Here is a 20,843-nt window from a genome sequence, read left to right as displayed (position 1 = left end):
TGCGGGGAAGAGTGGCTGTCCCCTTACATGGGGCGGGAGGAACCTACCATGGAGAGAGAGGGGTTACATGGGAGAGAGGGAGCGGTTCGTCTATATATGGGGGCAACACTTGAAAGGCAAATCATCTGATACACTATACCCCGGCATAGCGGACTCATCAGGAGTGGGTTTGTATTAACAGCCGGTGTGTTTTCATCATGCCAGAGTCCATAGAGTCCAATTCTGGTTAGGTCCATCCTGTCTTACCATACAAGACATTTTGTCATGCGCGACGAGCTTTGCGTCCGTCAATGGCGCGATTGTAGAAACTCGCAGAGTCGTACAAGTCAAAGCACGCGTCCGTTCTTAGCATCGTGTCAACCCGAGACGACCCCCCCCCCCCACTTCCCCCTTTCCTATCCCACCCCGGTGCCCTAGCTCTCAGTGGCGTCGGCGGCGCTCCAAACGTTGCTCTCGGATGCCACGGCAACAAACTCGTTTGACGACGAAGCCGCTCCCTCGCCGTCTTCGCTCTCGTCCCGCTCGGATCCCTCGTAGGAGCTCGTCTTCCACGCAGACAGCTCGTCCACCTTGCGGATGCCCATGATCCACGAGACCAGGCCGCGCGGAGCCCAGCGCCCAACGAACCCGTAGACGCTGGCGCCGAGACCAACCCTGACGGAGCCGCCCGAGATGGAGCCGTCGATGACGTCGAAGACCGTGTGGTGCAGGCGGCGCAGAGAGCTTCCCCTGAGACCGCGGATGCGTCCGCCGGAGATGGCCGAGCTGGTTTGGGCGACAAAGTTGCGTCCGTAAGCGTGCCGTGCGCCGTCGGGCCAGACCAGTGGCTCCTGGGGGTTCCCGGCATGCACCAGGCCTTGCCCGGGCACCGACACCCTGGCGGGCACGAAGCCAGAAAAGTCAAACGTCCCCAGCTGCACGTGCGTGACGGGGATGTCGAGAGGCCGCAGCTCGGCCGTCAGAACCTCGGTGAAGGCTGCCAGAGCCGAGCAGACGGTGGCCTCGGGGGCGTGGAACGGTGGGTTGATGGACGATATGATGGAGGGCGTGAAGACGAGAACCTTGGGCGGGATCCATTTCTCGCCCATGGGTTGCAGGCGCGACGTGAGAAGCGGCAGAAACGCCTGGATAGTCAGGATGGGCTGAAGAAGGTGCGTGTTGAAGAGGTCGGCGAAGCTCGACGGAGGAATTGTGGCAATGGGCGATATTTGGTAGTGCAGGCTGGGGATGAGGATGACTGATTTGAGAGTCAGGTGGTTCGGTCTGATGTGAGGTCCCGGAGCTTGAGGGGATAGCAAGTAGGCTGCGAAGCGTTCGATGGCCGCGCCGGCCTGCGGGGGCTAACAGTCTGTCAGTCCCCTGTTGAGCTTTCTTCTGCATCTTCTGGTCAAGGGGGGGGGGGGGGGGGGCAACATACATTTGTTGTATCGATGCTCAGAGGTCGAATATCGGGCCTTGAAAGCCCACGTACCACGGCCTCATCTTCCGTGACGCCGCACACAATGTACACGATGAAGCCGCGCCTTTCCAAGTCCAGAGACAGCGACTTGGTCAGGGGCAGCGTCGGCGACCCAGCAACCACCACCACCTCGGCGCGGCCGCCGTTTCTCGCCCGCCTGGCTCTCCTGGTCTTTCTCAGAGAGCGGCCGGTCCGGTATCCCTTGACCAGCGCCACACCACACGCAACGACGACGACGCCGGTGATGACTTTGTGACGGGCCACCCAATCTTGCAATCTCTCGAGCCGTGTCATGGACACCAAGGCGACCGATGGTCTTGGCGGGGGGGTAGGCCTGATGGAATCCGGGAGCCAGTTTGCATGGGACAGCGTCTCGCGAACAATGCTGGCCGCTCGCTCGACGTTTCCATCTATGTATTCAGCAACCTCGGTGGAATACTGCCGCAGCTGGGGCGGAACGTGCGCGAGCTGTGGATGATATACAAGGCGTGCAAAGGTTAGCAGGGTGTTGTCAACACAAGGGGACGAGGCTCGCAGCGCGTGGCATCGGGGGGGCCGAGGCGTACCACGACGTTTACAAAATGCTGGTCATCGGCCGACATTGCGCGGGCTGCTGTGACGGAACAGTTGGGGAAATCAGAGACGATGCGTCGTTGGGCTTGGATTTCAACACGAGGAGATGACTTGAATTCGGGGGGCGCGTTTGGTTTGGGCTGGTCGGAGACAAGAAAGCCGACGCTCCGTGATTGGCCGGCGGGGACGAGGTGTCTTTTTCGCCCTTGTGCTCGGGGGTGGCTTTGGAGGGATATTGGTATTGCTTTGAGAAAGCGAGGCGAATGGAGTTATGATGGGCGAGATGAAAACATGGCAGCGCGAGCACCAGTGTATTGTGCGCTTGAGCTCATTGCCAGTCTGCAAAGACACCGTCAGTCGACGTCTTTGCCGTCACAAGCACGACGACAGTGTGTGTACTGTGCACTGCGTACTGTGTACCGGGTACTTGTGGACCCACGCCGTTCTGCCGGCAAAGACGGGCGAAATCGTCGTGACAAGCAGTGGGGTAGGGCTCGCCCCACTTGTGCGGTGCCATGCTCGATACTCTGCATATCCTTTAAGTCCTGGCCGCAGCCGCGTTTTGCTGGTTTTGCAGGATTTGCCGAGACGCAAGTGACCGATGCAGGCGAACGCGGCCCCGAGACCACCGTGGCACCACCGTGGCACCGCCGGCTGGCAACCAACCCGCGTCGGAGCGCTTGGAGGAGGGACGTGGGGCTGGAGTTTGGCTGTGGCCGGCGGACCATAGATCCGGGACCCACCTGAAGCCTTGTTGGGCGGCTCACTCACTAACCAGATAGGCAGTTCAACGGCGAAAAGGCTGGCGGGGAAAGCTCCTTCCCCTGGCTCTCCCCTGGCTCCTTCCGCATCATCCCGATGTGTGCAGCCTTCAATCTTCAATGGGACTGGCCAGCCGGCTCTCAACGGTTCCACTGCTCCTTCCTGCCTGCCAAAGCAAACCCCCATGCCACCAAGTACGGGTACATCCGTCCGTAAGCTTGCTCATGCCACAATCGGCCCCCTCGTGACTCGGCCGTTTCCTTTGAGGCCTCGTTCCTTTGGATCCCGACTTGACTCCTCCAATACCTGCATCCTTTTCTTCCCCTTGAGCTCACCTCTACAACCAGGGAAGAAACTTAAGCTCTTGCAATGTTCCTCTTGGAGTACTTACAGCATCGCCGAGACTGGTACGTTTGAAAAGACCCTCCCCTCTTTCATCCTTTGCACATGATGCGCAGCTTTTCTATCTCGGAAAAACTGCTCTTGGTTCCCCAGCTCCTTCACGGTACCCTATGCATCACCAACGGTGGTCACGTCGCCTTGTTCTCTGCCGCGTCAATTTCCGAACCTCCAAGCTTCTATACCTGGAAACCAACCACCATTTCCGGCCCGTTTCGCTTTCACCATTGGTGCCAAGCCCTAGCTGACTCCTCAAATACAGCCGGTTCAAGCAGGATGAGCGAGTCCGTCGCCTGGGTGCTTTGAGCGCATACCGAACCCCATTCAGCCCATTGGACAGAGAAATCATCAACAAGCCGATTGAGCAGCTCGTTCGAGAAGTGCAAGACGATCCTAGCAAAGCAGCAGGGCTGCTCCGAACATACGGAAAGGTAGCCATCAAGGCCCATGAAAAGACCAACTGCGTCACCGAGGTCCTCCTCGAGGATGCCGAGGAGTGGATCAAGGATGGCTCCATCAACTTCAAGGGGCCCCTTGCCGGCATTCCTGTGAGTTTGAAGGACACCATTGATGTCAAGGACTATGATAGCTCTGTTGGCGTGACTTGCAATGTCCGCAAGCCAAAGACGGAAGACGGTGTCACTGTGAAGCTTTTGAAGGAGCTCGGAGCTGTGCCTTATGTGAAAACAAACGTGCCCATCACCCTCCTAAGTTTCGAGTCCTCCAACGACCTCTGGGGACGTTCTACGAACCCGTACAACAGCAAGTACACTCCTGGCGGCTCCACGGGCGGCGAGGGTGCTTTGCTTGCCATGGGGGGTAGGATCGGTATCGGCAGTGACGTTGCGGGCAGTGTGCGATGTCCCGCCCACTTCTCGGGAATCTACTCGCTCAAGTGCTCGACTGGCCGCTGGCCCAAGCTTGGCGCGACCACCAGCATGCCCGGGCAGGAAGGTATCCCGGCTGTATACAGCCCAATGGCGAGGACCTTGAACGACCTCTTTTACTTCACGCGAGCTGTTTTGGAAAAGGGCACCTACAACTACGATTACTCGTGCCATCCCATTCCGTGGAGAGGAGACGTGGTCCGCGAGTACAGAGAGAAGAAGGTTCTCCGGGTTGGTATCTTGCGGACAGACGGCGTCATCGACCCCAGTCCCGCCTGCAAGCGAGCACTGGACATGACCGAAGCGGCTCTCCGCCGAGCCGGGCACGAAATTGTCGAGATTGAACCTCCTGAACCTTACGAGGCCCTCTGCCTTGCCTCCCGCCTTCTGTGTGCCGACGGTCTTGATATTGTGCGTGGCTTCTTCAGAACTGGCGAGTGGAACGACCGAGGCGTGGCCCAGATGCGATTCTACGCCAAACTTCCCAGCCCAATCAAGTATCTACACTACCTTTGGGTACGATACGTTCGTCGCGATCCTGTTTGGGCCGGCTTGCTCCGGAACTGGCGCCGCACCACCACCACCGAATACTGGGGCCTCATCAGCCGAAGAGAAGCCTACAAGAGGCGATGGTGGGAGTACTGGCAGGAGACTGGGCTGGACTTTATCATTGCCCCGCCCAATGCTACACCCGCTGTCCCTCATGATGGCATGCACGACGCTGTCAGCAGCTGCGGCTATACGTTCATGTTCAACCTGGTAAGTGCCTAGAGGAAAGGGAATGCTCATTCGGCGGAACACGAGTGGTTTGCATGGGGACTGACTTGGGAGCACCACAACAGCTCGACTACTCTGCGGGCGTCATCCCCGTCACACACGTAGACAAATCCAAGGACCAACTGCCGGCCGGATTTAATTTCCGGAAATTGAATGGAGCCGCCCGAGGAGCCTACAAGCTGTATGATGCGGATGAGATGCATGGCCTGCCCGTCGGCGTGCAGGTAATCGGACGAAGATTGGAGGAAGAGAAGGTCCTTACCCTGATGGAGCGTGTCGAGGATGCCCTAGGCAACGACAAGTTTCAGCTGCTTCAGGTGGACTAGACCAGATCTTGGTGGCGGGAGAGTGATTTGTGCAATTCAGAGCAGCGTAATTGTTTTTTTGTCTTGGGAGTTTTTTTTTTCTCCCTTTGTTCTCGCGATTTGAAGCAGTGTTTGGTCGTTGTGCCGTTGGGAGGGAATAAATACCACGTAGACATGCTGAGACATGGCGGTTGTTCCTGTCGAATTAGGCGATGTGAGAGCTTACTCCGTACGCTGATAGGAAAATGGAGATGCATGTGGTTGTTTGTGGGCCGAACAATGACCGTGTTGAACTTGACTGCTTAGTCAGACCGCAAGCACCCGTTTCAAAGAAACTTCCAGACCGACCGAATTTCGTCAGCCGTTCAGTCACCTCGGACCAAAGGTCGAAGTAGCAATGCCGCCACCAACTCGCTCAAGGCAGCATTTTCTGACGTGGTCAATAATCATTTCCTTCCTTGCACCCGGTTCGCTTTCTGTCGTTTTTGTGTCTCCTTTTGTCTGAAAATGTAGAGACCGACCACTACGCAGGCCGTTGCTCAGGGCGAGATTTTTTTTTTTTTTTTTTTTTTTTTTTTTTTTTTTTTTTAGTTGGGGAACGACAAACGCGCAACAAGATACCCGTCTGATCGAAAAAGATGGCCGAGTTTGAAAGTCTCGTGGGGACATATGTCCACTTGGCCAGGGAGTCCCGGTCAAGCGAGGCCCTCCACACGTTGAAAAAGGTAGCGTCGCTGGTGAAGCCCATCATGCGAGCGCGAGGATGGAAAGTCGGCCAGCTGGTCGAGTTTTATCCAGAGCAGAGCAATCTGCTAGGTATGTTGTGACCCCATGCATATCCGTAGATATGTGCTGGAAACTGACTGGTTGCGTCGGGCAGGCCTGAATGTCAATAGAGGCATGAAGATTTGCCTGAGACTTCGCTATCCAGGCGACCGGAATCAGTTCCTACCCACCGAGGACGTGGTTGACACGATGCTTCACGAGCTCGCGCACATTGCACATGGACCGCACAACCAGGCTTTTCATGCTCTGTGGGATCAATTACGTGATGAGTGTCAGGGCCTCATGTTGAAAGGGTACACAGGAGAGGGCTTCCTCGGCAAGGGACACCGACTGGGCGGGGCCAGAATGCCTGATCGTGAGGCGCGTCGACTTGCCCGAGAGGCAGCGGAGAAGAGGAAAGCAACGGCTGCTCTGGGAACGGGTTCGGGCCGAAAGCTGGGTGGGGCTGCACCTCGTCCTGGGCAGGATATCCGAGAAGCCATTGCGAACGCGGTCGAGAGACGAAACGCCATTCTTCGAGGATGCGGCAGCGGGCGACTGAACGATGGACGGATTCGGGAGATTGCGGATACGGCCACGCAGAACGGCTTCAAAACAAAGGCCGAAGAGGACGAGGCGAACGAGGCAGCCATCGCACAAGCTTTGTGGGAACTCGTACAGGAAGACGAAAAGGCGAGACTCGGCCCATCGTACGTGCGGCCGTCGGCTGGGCGCCGGGGCGGCAGAGACGGGACGGCCGAGCATGACGTTGGCGAAGGCCAAGACGACCCAAACACCTGGGTGTGCGGAACTTGCACGTTGCACAATCCTCCGAATTACCTTTGCTGCGATGCCTGCGGCTCGGAACGGGCACAGGCCAAGAGAACCTTGCCCGGAGACGCCAAGCGGCAGGTAGATGGACAAAGGTCCAGGACGAGGACCGGTGCCGGTGCCGGTGCCGGTGCCGGTGCAAATACTGTAGACTTGACGACCGACGCATCACCACCGAGGAAAAAGCGACCGAACCGGGCCCCTCCCCCTCCTGCCAAGCCATCCCTTTCAGCGTCAGCGCCGCTGGTATGGATCTGTAGCTTTTGCGGGACGGCCATGGAACGACAGTGGTGGACCTGCTCGCTGTGCGGGAAAATGAAGGATGACTCAAAGTGAGAGAACAGGCCTACGCCTTTTGATACAAGCCGGATTTTCTGTCTCGCCCGCGTTTCGCATACTGCGCGACGGAGAGCAATGCATGAACTGCGAAGCAGGGTGGCTTTGAGCGAGCGTGGCCTTTGGTACTCCAAGCAAGAAGTTGACTGATGGATGCATCGCATGTAGATCGAGGAGGAATATGTGTGATACGGAATAGATTCACAAGCGCGCTCTGTTTATTGCAAAAACTCCGATATGGAGCAGACGGTCTCGATTGGTACGGTCTGGTACGGAGTACGTCTGCGAGATGTCAAAGCGCTGATAGGCGTACTGGGGGGATGACACCGTGACAGGCCCTGCCGCCCCATCAGCGGCTGGCTGCGGGCGACCTTGCATGATTACGTGCATTTTGCATGCCTTTGAACGGGACATTCTGCACGTTGGGCATGTCGGGGGCATGTCCAGGGGGGGGGGGAGGGGGTTGACAATGTTGGCGCGTGGTTGTCTGCGGAGCACCACACCAACGGGACGAGATGAAGCACGTCCGGCCCACGACAACAAAACGACAGGAACGGACGGCGTCAGCCAGCGGCATCGTCAAGGAGGGGAGCGGGTAGTATTCATCTGTCCGCCCAGACAAAACGAAACGCAAGCGAGACGTTTCCAACCGGCTTTGCCGTGCGGCGTGAGTCCGGAGTCCGTGACATTTGATTTGTCTACGGAGAAGCCAAACAGGCACGAGAATCTTCCGAGAAGCTGGTGGCAAGCCATGGTGACAGCCATGGCGTGATATCCCACTTCCCCCGCTCACCCACTCACCCTCCCCCACTATCCGTTAGCCATGCGATGCGTTAGTCATAGGCAGCCACCAACGGCAGACCAATCACCGGTATCGTCTCCGCACGCTAGGCACCCAGGTCTCGTACTGTGCCGCGTGCACGGAGCATATGCCTATGCCGCCTCTTGGCAAATTGCCAGGCGTCATCCTCGCCCCGTTGCCCCGTTGCCCCGTCGCAGATCATCGGGGGTGCTAGACCGTTCTGGGCAAATGGTCTGGTGCATAATAGCGGGGCTAGCGCCTGTTCACACGGCCAGTCCGAGTTGAGTTGACGCTTTTCTCGAACAAGCGCGAAACTACCGACGAACAGTGTGAGCAAAAGAAGACAAATGGGCGTCACTGTCCGGCCAGGCCAGATGCTTGCTGGTCAGACTCGGCACACCCCCAAGGGGCAGGCCACCAGAAGCCGGTGAGGCCAGTCACCAGCTGCCCCGTCCGCATCTCAGGCGCTCCCACCCCCCACCCCCCGAATGCCCCAGGGCCCACCCCCGCCACAGCGCAAAGCACACACTGTACTCCGTAGTTAGCTACAATGTAGGTACTTATGTGGTCAGTTGGTCTCCGCTACAGCCAGTGGTTAGGAATCAGTCATGCAGCCAGCCAGACAGCCAGACCTGACGGGGTTGCCGCTGTCAACGAGTCGTTTTTCCTATTTTCTTTTCCCTTTTCCTCCCCTGTTTTTCTTCGTTTTCTTTGTCCTATTTTCGTCGTGACTCGTGGCCACCCACCCGTCTGGACTCTCTGGACTCTGGACTCGACTCGACCAACTCTGGAGCCGTCTCTTCTGCCAGCTGCGCACACCCTGTCTGTCGGCTGTCTTGCCAGCCGCCCGATGAAAACAGGCACCGTTGGCGTCATGACTTATTCATACGGTGGAGACCCATGGCGCAAGTTGGTTCAATCAGCGATTGCTCTTAGCGACGGCTTTGATGCTTTGATCCGCCAGGTACGTCATTTGTCTCCATCGCAGCCTCTTCCCTGCCTCCGTGCCCTAACGTGCAGCGTGTTAGCCTCAACGTTGCCTCCTCCGTGCCGCAACCATTCATGTTGTCTTGTCCAAGCCGTCCAAGCCGTCCAAGCCTACCCAAACACCAAAACACCAAAACACCCTCCGTGTCTTTTTTACCTTTGCAAAACTGCCGCACTGCATGACCGCTCAACACCATGCTCATAGTCTAATACATGCGCAATGCCGTTGTTGTAGCGCAATCTCGTGATCTCTCTTTCAGTCCGAGGTAACCCCCCCCCCCTTCCTCTCCACGCCCCCCTTGGGAGCCCTCGAGGTCGTCCCCTTCTTCGTACTGTTACTAAACCCGCCTTTGATTGGAATTAGAGACGCGGCTATTCGCGCGCAAAGTGGCAAAAAAAAAAAAAAAAAAAAAAAAAAAAAAAGACGCCACCCTGTGATCGACGGCCGAGAGCCGTCTCCTGTATCCCGGCATCCCATGTCATGTGGCCGAATCGCCGAACGAGATGACAACCTCCCAGAACCCGGCGGACGGCCGGGCTTCATCAACTGGCGCCTCCCTGTCGGCTATACCTGCCGATGCCTCGGCAGAAGCTCAAACGTCCTGTCAAGAGGCGGCAGTCTCGACTGTTCAGCCCGACGGCCATGAGCAACCGGCCGCAATGCACTCCAAGTCCGGCCCGTCTGCCTGTGACGATGATACCCTGCGTGCCACTGGAGAAGCGCGCTTCATGCCCGGCGCATCAACTCTTCCAGTCGATGGAACAACACTGCAGTCGCAGAGTCCCTTGGGACTTGCCACACCCACCATATGTCCGGCGCAACTGGCCTTCTCTGCTTTGCAACATCTGCCGGTTCCGATCCTCGTCATGAACAGCCTCAAAACAGTCGTTTTGGCGAATGAAGCCATGGGCCGTATGATGGGACTGGTGCGCGACACAACCTGTCGAGACCTTGTCGCGACTGCTCTTCAACAGCTGCGAGGCCAGACTCTGTCCCAGATAGGCATCGACATGCTGCGGGATGGCAGCCCGATCCGGATCAATTGGGAGACTTTTCTCGCTGGGCTGGTGGATGAGGTTGGCGTTTGGTCGCCGACCGCGCCTCAGGTCCAGCAGTCGCCGGCCTCTCGGTCATTGTTCCCTGGGGATGCTCCCCCCGCGGCAGGGTCAAAGCCGGCTCCTGATCTTGAGCCTTTCCAAGATTCAAGGTCCCTCCCCAGAGAGGACGCTGTTGTTGAAGTGGTCATCAGCCGCAAGGACTCGGGCAAAACAATGTTCGACAGCAGGTACAAGGCCGAGGCGTCTGATTATCAAGCTTTCGCCAAAATGACCATTACAGTCTGGGAAATTGAGGCCAAGCAGACATTCTTCACACTGACCTTTACAGGCACCAGCTCAACTGCGTCGACTCAGTCGAGCGCAGAGAAGCCGGTGGCCAGGCCCAGCGTTACGGAAGCCGCTGGTCGCCAGACGACCGCCAGTTCCGCTGCATCATCAGTTCCCGCGAGCCGCGGTTCGAACCCGCCATCTTTGCACAGCCCTGGCATCGCCACAGTTTCTTCAAGCCCCTTCCTCCCCCTGGGGCCTCCTTCGGCCGCCTCGCATACCAGCACACCCTCACTACCACAAAAGATGAACCTAATGAAGGACGCTCTGCTGGACAATACCCAAATCCCAATCATAGCCATGTGGAAGGACGGCAGCGTGACTTGGCCCAACAAAGCTGCGCGGAACCTACTGCCTCGCACTCCCGACCTCGGCTCATTTGCGAGCGGATATGACTATGTAGAGCACTGGCCCATGTGGAATGAAGACTTCACCAGGAAGCTCGACGTATCCGAGCACCCCCTGTCTGTGCTTCTTCGTACCGAGGTTCCCTTCTCGAGCATGCGCGTGGGCGTTGTAACGAGGGACGGTAAGAAAATCGTGCTCGACGTGCTCGGCGAGGCAATACGAGATGACACGAACGGAGAATTCCTAGCTGGAGTCTTGACGGGCCGGGATGTCACAACCATGTCCGCGGAGATCACGCAGATCAAGGAGCGGGATGACGAGAGATTCAAGCTTATTTGCGACACAATGCCGCAGCTGGTGTGGACAGCCACTCCCGATGGACGATGCGACTTCTTAAACACGCGATGGTACTCATATACGGGCTTGAATCCAGAGGATTGCCTGAAGGACGATTGGAAGATGCCCTTTCACGTCGACGACATGCCGGTGGCACTGGCACGCTGGGATCGCTCGTTGAAAACTGGCGAACCGTACGTTGTCGAATACCGCTGCAGAAGCAAGGAGGGCGAGTGGAGGTGGTTCCTAGGCCGCGCCTTGGCCGTGAGAAACAAGGACACTGGCGAAATCGAAAAGTGGTTTGGTAAGACGAGGGCCCCCCTTTTCCTCCTTTTCCCCTTCTCCTCCCCCCCCCCCCCCCCCCCCCCAGCAGCTGGCCGACCGTTTTTGCTCGACAAGCTGAACAAAAGGATTAAAGGAACATGCACCGATGTGCACGAGAGCATCGAGTTCAAATTCAACGCCAAACGAACCCGCCAACAGCTGCTCAGTGTCATCGCACACTCACAAGTCACCATCTTTACGGTTGACCCCAATCGTCGCATCACCATGCTCGAGGGCGCGTTGATCTGGAACACCACCTACGAGGACAGTCATGAGCCGAGTCGTTGGTACGTCGGGGAGGACATGTATACCGTCTTCAACCGGCTGGCTGGCAAGGTGACCGAAGGGGAGCAACCCCACTTCCTCGGGCCGATCGAAGACATCCTGGACGGGAAATGCAAGGAAGAGGTGAGTGAGCATGGATTGAACGATCGATGGTGTCGCACTCGGGTTCTGCCCATGTACGGCAAAAAGGCGCAAGACGGCAAGGCAGAAAACGACGGCAGCATCGAAGGCGTGATTGGTGTCATCATGGATGTGACGGAGCTGAAGGATCGGGAAGAGGCTCTCTTGCAACAATCCCGGGAAAAACGAAGGGCCATTGCGAACGAGGCCGCGGCAAAGGAAGCAAACAGGCTCAAGAGCCAGTTTCTGGCCAACATGTCCCATGAGATCCGGACGCCCATCACCGGAGTCCTGGGCATGGCCGAACTCCTGGGGGACATGGACTTGGACGAAGAGCAGAGGGACTACGTGGACAACATACAGAGTTCTGCTACCTCGCTGCTGACCGTCATCAACGACATTCTGGACTTTTCCAAGGTCGAGTCTGGCCGGTTGGATATCGAGGAGGTTCAGTTTTCGCTCTCGCTGGTGGTCAAGGAGGTGGTGCGGATGCTGCGATTTGCCGTGGAGAGGAAAAACCTCGATTTCCAGTCCGAAATCGGAGGCGACATTGAAAGGGACATGGTGGTCATTGGTGACCCGGGCCGCGTCAGGCAGATCATCACCAACCTCTTGACAAACAGCATCAAATTCACCAATCAGGGATATGTCCGGTTCTCCGTGCTCAAGGAGGTGGAGACGTCCGAGTCGATCAAGATCAAGTTTGTGGTGGAGGACACGGGCATCGGCATTCAGGAAGATGTGCGCAAGAAGCTGTTCCAGCCCTTCAGCCAGGGCGACGCGTCGACGGCTCGGCGGTTCGGCGGTACAGGCTTGGGGCTTACGATTTGCAAGAATCTGCTCGACTTGATGCACGGACACATCACGTTGGATTCCGTCGTCGGCAGCGGAACCAAGGCGACGTTTTGGATCCCATTCAACAAGCCCCGAGGCACGCAGAAGCTGAACCCGGTCCAGAGCGGAGCGATTCCCGACCGGCTGCAGTCGGAACTGAGCCTGTCGTGCAACAGCTCCGAGTACGACCACGTAGGGGGGACGTCTACCGGTTCCGAGGGGGCAGCCATGCCGTCTTCCTTGCCGCGCCGACGGCCCTCTGTGCGGACGCCGCCAAACCATGACCAGGACATGCCTCGAGGTGAGCGTGCAAAGATGCACATTCTGGTTGTCGAAGACAAGTAAGGTTTCTCTCTCTCTATGTGTTTGTGTGTCTCTGCGTGTGTATGCATACATGTGTGTCATTTAGGTTTTTTTTTTTTTTTTCCTTTTTTTTTTTTCCCCCTTTGGCCTGCGTGCTTTGGGGGTTGCTCCCGTGTGGCCTCTCCCTTTGATGCGATCTCGTTTTGGCTGACAAAAGTGAAATCAGTCCCGTCAACCAGAAAATCGCCATCAAGACGATTCAGAAACTCGGGTTTCAAGTCACAGCGGCATGGAACGGCAAAGAAGCACTGCATTATTTGACGGCGACGTCCCGTGGCCAGAACAAGAAGCCGGATATCATCCTGATGGATGTCCAGATGCCCATTATCGACGGATACAAATGCACCCATCTCTTGAGGCACCATCTCCCGTACCAAGCCCTCCTCCAGGACGTGCCGATTGTCGCAATGACGGCATCTGCCATTCACGGCGATCGCGAAAAGTGCAACAAGGCCGGAATGGACGACTATCTGGCCAAGCCGGTGACCATGGCGATACTGGAAAAGATGCTCATACGATGGTGCCTGTCGCGACGCAGCGTGCCCGCGCAGCCCGTCAGCGCACTGCCGCACTGCTCCAAGGCCGGCGAGGAATGCGAGAACACGGACATTCCCCACGTAGGGCTTGAAAAGGCAAACCTGGCCTCGGAAGAGACCCTGCGAGACGATGTCCAGGGCGGGCCCGTGACCCCGAAGCCGCTGACGACAAACGGACTGGACGAGCCGTCGCCCTTTGACTCGCCCTCGGCAAACGAGATGGACATGCAGGTGCGCAGACAAGAGGGCGAGAAGGAGTGGTCGAACCTCCTCCAAGAAAACAAGCTGATTGACGCGGCGGGCGGGCCTTCAAACTTCCGCGGCACCCCGACGCTCGAATCGGCCGGCATGGGGGAGGCCTTGACGGAGGAGAACGTCAACAAGTTGAAGAGCGAGACGCGTACTCTGAAGAGAGCCTGATTGTTTTTGCAATTGGGGCCTAACGAATGCGCCCAACCATCCCGACCAGTCGGTACAAGTACATACGAAGGGAGCGCGCCGTGGTTGACAAAATGGGTAAAAAGGATAGACAATGGATACGACGGCCATGCAACGTATTTTGTGGGCGGCAGTTTCTTTTCTGCTTCGTTTTGTTTGCTTCTTCTAGGCCTCTCCCCCCCCTTTATTTTCTTTTCTTTCTTCTTCCCTTATTTTTTCTCCCTTTTCTTCCCTTTCTGTCTATATACAACACTTGTTCTCTTTTTTGGCCAACAGCACGGAGCACGTGGACATGGACTGAACTCATCAGCGTGGAGGCATACACCAGGGGCATGACGGGCCGACTTAGAAATGGTTCCCTTTTTTTTCTTTTTTTCTTTTTTTTTTCCCTCCGCTGGTTCGTGGGAAGGGCGGCGGCGGCGTTTGGATTTCATGATGCCCTTTTGATTTGTACATTGTACAGGGGTGACGGTGGCGGGGTGACGGCGGCGACGAACTTGGCTTGATGTACGCATGGCATGGGGCAAAGGTATACGTCCGAGGAAACAGATTTACAAGTGACTGGCGACGGACAGATGGGCTCGAAATGTAAACGCATCCAACGACCCAAGTCCGACATCGAGTCCCGTGTCGCTATCCCAGAGTGATCAAACGTTTCTGCATCCATCATTTCGTTGTCATGTTGCAAACCCTTGCCCCGCAGGCTACTGGACGAGGTGAAGATGAGTCGATACAATGAAAAATGAAGATAAAAAAAATGAAGAAATTAAAAGACATAAAAAGAGTACCCAAGTTGATTGACCCCCCGCTATCCTCTTAGAAATGCTCCTTCCAAAACCGAAAGTTGACCTCTCGTGTCGTGGCAGCCTTGCAGGCCGTCTTGATGTCGCGAGCTGCGCGAATGGGGTCAGCTCAATGCTGCCGCGGACAATTGTGATCAATCCGCCCGGGGGGGAAGGGGGGGGGGGAGAGTTACCTGCTGATGAAGGCCCGCAAAAGTAAACACCGACCGTGGTCCGCATGCTGCCCTCCAAACCGCTCAGGTACGTCCGGTCGAGGATGCCGTCTCGCATCGTGGCGAACAGCCGCTTGAAGTTGGGCCGGCCAAAGTGCGTCCTCGACCTGAGCTCCGTCAGGGGATCCGTGTCGGCGCCGACGCTGTTGAGCACAATGTTCTGCGTCGTGTCCATGTCGAGCTTCTGCGTGAGGTACGTGTGGATCTTGAGAAACTCCACGCCGCAGCTGCCGGGGATGCGGGCTGCCTCGTTGGACTGCTCCTCGAGCGAGGACAGCAGGGTCTGGAACCACTCAAACGACGACGGGTCCTTGCAGACCCAGATGAACTCGACGCGACGAAGCCGGGTCGGCGGGTTGGGCGAGTTGCGCAGGTGCCATATGTTCTTGAGGATGGCTGCCCAGGGGGTCACGCCGATGCCCGTGCCGATGAGGACGGCAATCTCGTTCTCAAACACGTCCTCGGCCGGTGCCCCGTACGGTCCGTCGATGCGCAGACCCGGCATCTGCTGACCGTTTTGCAGCGCAACCTCGTACATGCCCATGGGGTCGACCCCTTCGTAAAGCTTTGCCTGGGCGCCACCAGCACCCAGCGCGTCCCCCAGGGCGCCGGTGAAGTCCCCGACCTGCCTGACGTGGACCGAGACGTACGGGTCGAACGGGCACGAGGTGATGGTGAAAGGGTGCCACTGATACTTGGAGATGGAGGGAACCTGGAGGAAGAGCCACTGGCCGGCCTTGTACCTGAAGGACGGCTTGCTGAACTGGATCTCGACCACGTCGTACGGATGGCGAACCACGCGAGTGATTTCAGTCTCCCGGCGAGCTCGGATCTCGCGGTACAAACGTTCCAGCAGGTAAAACCCGCCGGTCCACAGCTCCCAGCGCCAGCCCAGGTAGCCGATGCAGTGAGTCCAGTACGAGTCCCCGGCGAAGGGCGAAAAGGGCTCGGGGGAGTCACGGACAAAGCAGCCCACCGTGTGCGTGTACAGGGCCAAGAAGAAGGGGATGAAGAGATGGTGGGCGTACCAGAACGTTTCGAAGGACTGTTGGCGAATGCGGGAGTGGGCGGTGGTGTAGATGAGCATCATGCAGAGCAGCATCACGTGGCCAGTGACGCCGCCTGCCTCGGTGTAGTGAATCTGAACAGCGCTGACGGGGCGGATCTGCGTCTTCTCGACGTTGTAAAAGTTGACGTAGTGGGCGGATGCGTGGCAGACGGCAAAGACCAAAAGGGCGTACGCCAGCTGCCGGTGAAACCACAGGTTCTCGTCAAGAGGCAGGAAGCGGACTTTTGGTCTCAGCCAGCGCATGACTGTCCGACAAACGGGGAGTAGAATGAGCATCCCATCGACGGTGAGAACGAAGCCGGCACCTCGGGAGATCCAAACCGAGTATTTGAGGCTGTTCAAGGCTGCCAATCGATCATCTGACGCTTGCTTGTACCTGCATTGTCAAGCATCCCGCCGATCAGCATGTCAAGGCGGATGATGCGGGACAGGAAAACCTAACCGATTCAACTTACCAACCATAGGCGAAAAGTCCCCAGTGAAACGTCCAGAACAGGACATGGAACAACAACTTCTCAGGCAAGAACTGTCGGCGGATCAGCTCGCGGCAACCGTACTGGCCCGCCATGTTCGATGTCGCCGTGAGACCTATTAAGGGAGGGGGGCTACTAATGTCGACCTGCGACGAAATGTTGCACAGCTTGCCTCGTCTAGGTCATGCCTTCCAGTCGACTTCAAGTTCGGGACGGGTTCCGTCGGAGTATCAAAAGACGGGCAGGAACTCGACGACGAAAATTCGAGGCACCAGCAACAAGATAGAAGCAGATAAAGACCGCAGCCAAGTCAGACACTATCCGGGATGAGTGAATTGAGGACGGTGGGGCAAGGGGCAGTTGAAAAGACGTGAGTGAGCCCAGCGACAAAACAGTATTTGCCTCGAATCAAGGATGGTGACGGAACCGCCGTGCCGAGCTGCGAGTGAATGATGGAGAATCCGACGCGGCAGAGACTCTGGCACTCCGTCACTCGGATTTCGGATAACAATTGATTCGCGGCGTTCTGATAAAAGAGCTCGGGGTTTCTGGTTTTGCTGCGGACGAGGTAGGGGGTTCAAAAGCTACGTTTGCTAGCTTTGCGCAGAATCCTTCCCGTCAATGTAGCAGCAGAATGGCAGAAGGATTCAGGCGACGTGCAGTCGCAAGACAGATCAAACGCGACCAAGGGTCTGGGAAACCTTTCAAAAGGTCATGCCAGTCGGAGCCAAGCCTGAAAATAGGGCGCTTTACTTGGAAACGAAGCCGTGCCGAGAGAGACAAGGATTGGTAAAAGCGCGGAGAAGAGACTGGGACATGCGACAGCCAGTGTGTGAGGCGGCTGCACAAGGTGTATCGTGAGAAGCGGCTGGTGTTTCGGATCAGTCAGGATGGACGGTCGCGGCGCGATGGGGGTCGCAAGACGAGACGACGTTGGCTCGGGATGGTCTTGGAGAAGAGAGTAGACGCTTTGGAATCCTGAATTTTGCGAGCAGAGGAATAAAGCTATGAGGGAGGATGTCAAGATGCGTTTGATCACCCTCATCTCATGCAGGTTTATTTCCATCCTTCCCTGGCACCTCGCCCCGCATCCTCCTCTCGCCCGCCTCTCGATACTTGGCGCAACATTGTGAAAGAGGCAGCAGCAGCGGCTCAATGGGCCCTTTTCCGGACAGGGGCCACACCTGCCACAGGGGGCACAGGGGGCACAGGCCCGGCGCTTAAAAATGGCTGGGGGTGTAGAGCCAACGAGAGGCGGCGAGCTGCTCTGCTCGATGAAACGGCAGGGTGACGGCGCTAGTAGAAGGCGGGAACCCGATTTCATGAATTGACGTGACGGTTGGTGAAAGTATTGGAAATAGGGCCAGACTCTGCCGTTTGACGGATCCTTGTCTGGTCTGTTTGACTGGACTGGCCGCCATGGCAGTGGCTGCGGCAAAATGTCCAAACATGAATGGACCGACCATTGAGTGAATGTTTTGTATGTGGTTTGGATGTGATTTGTATCGACAGTCACATGCGTTGGGTTGGGCAGCTGGATGAAAATGCGTCTGGTACGGAGTACGGAGTACCCCAGGCGGGTTTTGGAAAGCGCGACCGGTCCGGCCCATGTGCAGAGCAGGAGCAGTGCATCATCTTTGAGCTTTGAGGTCACGGTTGACCCTTGTCAAGGAAGGAGGCTGGGCGCTCGCTAGGTGGGTATGGAGTACATATGTACCTACCTAATCCAACCACATGCGACCAGCAGGCTTGTCATGACAAGATCAACAACGCAGACGGAAACGGGTCTTCATTGTCAAGCAACGTTGAATTGTTACGGTTATATCTGCTTGGACTTTTTTTTTTTTTTTTTTTTTTTGTTTTTTTCCTTTTTCCTTTTTCCTTTTCTTTTCTTTTTTTTTTCTTTTTTTTGTTTTCAACTTCAGCAAGTCACGACTTCCGCTTGCTTCGCCGTTCCCTGGGAGCAACAAAGGGCTATAGAACGTGCTCACGAATTGAAATAGGACAGGACCCTCCCCATCATGCCGCGTGCCATATTGGAGGCCATGGTTCGCGGGGACTCAACCCGTTACCACACTCGAGCCCTGCCGGAAATCAGACCCCAAGCCCACAGACCGAGTACAGTCGGGGTGCAAACGAAACTGAAAACCATGCTGCCCCCAAACACCATTGCATGATATGTCCACGCATTTTGTGCGTCCAAATGCGACACCTGGCAAACTATTGCCCAAGGCAATACATATAGCAAGTTGGTGGCCAAACTCTGCAGCAGATACCACTTGGGTCTCGTGGCCAACAAGACAGCAGCCAGCTGGATGGAGACGGCATACAGAATGTAAACCCAATCCAACGTCTTCCACATATGAGCCGTCAACCCAGCTATCTCGTCGCTCCCGCTCAAGTATCTGGCAAATGGGCGTGCGCCCAGAAAGGACATGAACAGACAAACCGGGACTTCAAACCCGATGGCGAGACAAATGGATACCAAAGCTGGTCTAGCAATGCCCAGCAGCTCAGACAACCTGGGCAGCGAAGAATCCCCCGACTCCGAGGCTCGGCTCTTCCACGCACCCCAGTTGTGGCCGACAAAGGTCAGCGTCGTGGCCTCGAGGGCGGAAACCGGAACCATGACCAGACCCCAACGTATGGTATTGAACACACCCCATGCCGTAGCGTACAATGCTCCGAGTCCAACGATGGTGTGTATGAGCCAGAGGTACAAGGCGTTCCGCACAGCAGACTCGATCAGCGTCGGTATTCCAGGTGGAACAAGCACCCATAACGCACGAATCGACGGCTTTGCTCTCCCTGAGCGGCCCGGTCCCTTCCGGGCCATTTGTCTTGCAAGGAAGTACACCAGCCCTCCAAACGCAGCGGCAAGATTGCACGTCAGCTGAATGCTCGCCTGCATGTCCACGGTCGGCTCTACCGATCCAACGTGGAAGGTGGAAATGAAAAGCATGTCCAGGCAGATGTTGGCGGCAAACTTGATGGCGCTCACCACGAGCGGGACGTCAGGTTTATCTAGGGCCCGCGTGGACGCGGCAACAGCAGCTTCCATGGCGCTGCTTAGGGCGGAAAACGCAGAGATGCGAACATATGTTGTGCTTTGCCGGCGGACTTCTGGAGGGACGAAGCCGTTTGCGAACGCAGGAGCTGCCGAGCAGATGACGACTGATAGGACGAGCCCGACAAGTGATTGGACCAGAATAAGCGTGTACGTGAGGGAGAGACGGTGCTCGTACGCGACAGTCGCGTCGCCAATGGTGGACCACACGGCTCGGGGCAGACCTTCATTGACGACTTCGGCAACGATCAAAATGTAGGTATATACGCTTTAAATCGCCACTGCATCAGAGCACGGCCTTGAAGTCTTTGATTTCGTTTTGCAGGAGGCGGACATACTCGGTGGTCACCACCATTTTCGAATCAATGTTGGCAACCCATAGCTTGACCAAGGTGCTGTACAACGCAGGAAGTATAAAGGAGGCGATGTTGAAGCACAACGCACCAGGGTATCGTCTTCGTGTCCAGGAAGAGCCGGAGTTGAGGAACTTGGGCAGTGCGAAGGCGCGCATGGCTACGAATTTAGAGCTGGTTATGTCGTTTTGTACAGCGCAGACATTGTCGCTTGGCAAACCATGATTTCTTAAAGAAAGAATAAAACGGGAATCGCAGTGAATCCGTGTTCTCCATTGCTGACAGGGATGCCCGTTCTAATCCTCGATGTGGAGCCAGACGTAGGGCATTTGAGGCATTGGATGAGTAATAGGCTGCTGGCTGTACACTGGAGCCGTCGGGGAATTGTCGCCAAAAGCTCCATGATGGAAGAAAGATGGGGACATTGTAAGAGAAGGTTGCAAGTGAAGGACGGGGTTCGTATCGAGTTCCGGTTGCCACGAAGATTGACTAGTGCCGCGATTGAGCCAGCAACTGGCGTGCCTTTCTATCGATCATAAGCGACGACATGGAGGAGAATTCCACAGGTGGGCCAGTTTGGGTTTCCCGTACAGGGAGGGTTTCTGGTTTCTCTCGTGCCCTCTTGTGGCCCGGTGCCAGCCATAGGACCGGGGATCCGCCGCTCCTCCTCGACTTCTGAGCATCCCAACTTCACCCCCCCCGTCCGGCCATCGTGGGCATCCAACCGAGGGCCATTTGGAAGCTTCGTCTGGCAGTTCCGGCTCGGCCGATTGGCGACGGCGACGGCGACGTTGATGCGAGAACCGAGCCTCACCGGTTCAGCAAATCCGGCGACGGTGGGCTTCAGCCTCTGTGCCAGGTGCCAGGTGCCATGTGGAAAACCCCGCCCTCAGCTTGACAGTGCTCTTGTTTTGACCCGGTCTTTTCCTTGTCCAATCCGCACTGCCGCCCACATCGTCGTCCGGTCGAATGGCCTGTGTTTCCGAGGTGGTAGCTCCAGTGGGAGCTCCTGT

General features: G+C 56.7%; 6 protein-coding genes across 6 annotated transcripts; 3 read left to right on the top strand and 3 right to left on the bottom strand.

The window, feature by feature from the left end:
• Window positions 1–413: 413 nt before the first annotated feature.
• On the bottom strand, window positions 414–2,061 carry UV8b_05781 (uncharacterized protein; the record flags this gene model as incomplete). The annotated part of the gene is made up of 3 exons (XM_043143278.1): window positions 414–1,340; window positions 1,418–1,927; window positions 2,026–2,061. The coding sequence occupies 3 exons, from the start codon at window positions 2,059–2,061 to the stop codon at window positions 414–416; spliced, it is 1,473 nt and encodes a 490-aa protein (XP_042999211.1).
• Window positions 2,062–3,163: 1,102 nt separating this feature from the next.
• On the top strand, window positions 3,164–5,183 carry UV8b_05780 (uncharacterized protein; the record flags this gene model as incomplete). Its single annotated transcript, XM_043143277.1, has 3 exons — window positions 3,164–3,201; window positions 3,456–4,839; window positions 4,923–5,183. 3 exons carry the CDS (start codon window positions 3,164–3,166, stop codon window positions 5,181–5,183), a joined length of 1,683 nt encoding a protein of 560 aa, XP_042999210.1.
• A 617-nt stretch (window positions 5,184–5,800) lies between these two features.
• Window positions 5,801–7,094, top strand: UV8b_05779 (uncharacterized protein; the record flags this gene model as incomplete). Its single annotated transcript, XM_043143276.1, has 2 exons — window positions 5,801–5,978; window positions 6,043–7,094. 2 exons carry the CDS (start codon window positions 5,801–5,803, stop codon window positions 7,092–7,094), a joined length of 1,230 nt encoding a protein of 409 aa, XP_042999209.1.
• A 2,293-nt stretch (window positions 7,095–9,387) lies between these two features.
• UV8b_05778 (uncharacterized protein) lies at window positions 9,388–13,835 on the top strand (the record flags this gene model as incomplete). Its single annotated transcript, XM_043143275.1, has 3 exons — window positions 9,388–11,257; window positions 11,372–12,857; window positions 13,046–13,835. 3 exons carry the CDS (start codon window positions 9,388–9,390, stop codon window positions 13,833–13,835), a joined length of 4,146 nt encoding a protein of 1,381 aa, XP_042999208.1.
• Window positions 13,836–14,669: 834 nt separating this feature from the next.
• Window positions 14,670–16,505, bottom strand: UV8b_05777 (uncharacterized protein; the record flags this gene model as incomplete). Its single annotated transcript, XM_043143274.1, has 3 exons — window positions 14,670–14,746; window positions 14,830–16,313; window positions 16,393–16,505. The coding sequence occupies 3 exons, from the start codon at window positions 16,503–16,505 to the stop codon at window positions 14,670–14,672; spliced, it is 1,674 nt and encodes a 557-aa protein (XP_042999207.1).
• A 1,973-nt stretch (window positions 16,506–18,478) lies between these two features.
• On the bottom strand, window positions 18,479–19,988 carry UV8b_05776 (uncharacterized protein; the record flags this gene model as incomplete). Its single annotated transcript, XM_043143273.1, has 2 exons — window positions 18,479–19,745; window positions 19,816–19,988. The coding sequence occupies 2 exons, from the start codon at window positions 19,986–19,988 to the stop codon at window positions 18,479–18,481; spliced, it is 1,440 nt and encodes a 479-aa protein (XP_042999206.1).
• Between the last annotated feature and the right edge of the window lie 855 nt (window positions 19,989–20,843).

Source organism: Ustilaginoidea virens, chromosome 4 (genome assembly GCF_000687475.1).
Source record: "Ustilaginoidea virens chromosome 4, complete sequence".
Taxonomy (NCBI): Eukaryota; Fungi; Ascomycota; class Sordariomycetes; order Hypocreales; family Clavicipitaceae; genus Ustilaginoidea; species Ustilaginoidea virens.
The sequence above is the reverse complement of the archived record's forward strand: the minus strand, read 5'-3'. Positions and strand labels throughout refer to the sequence as shown.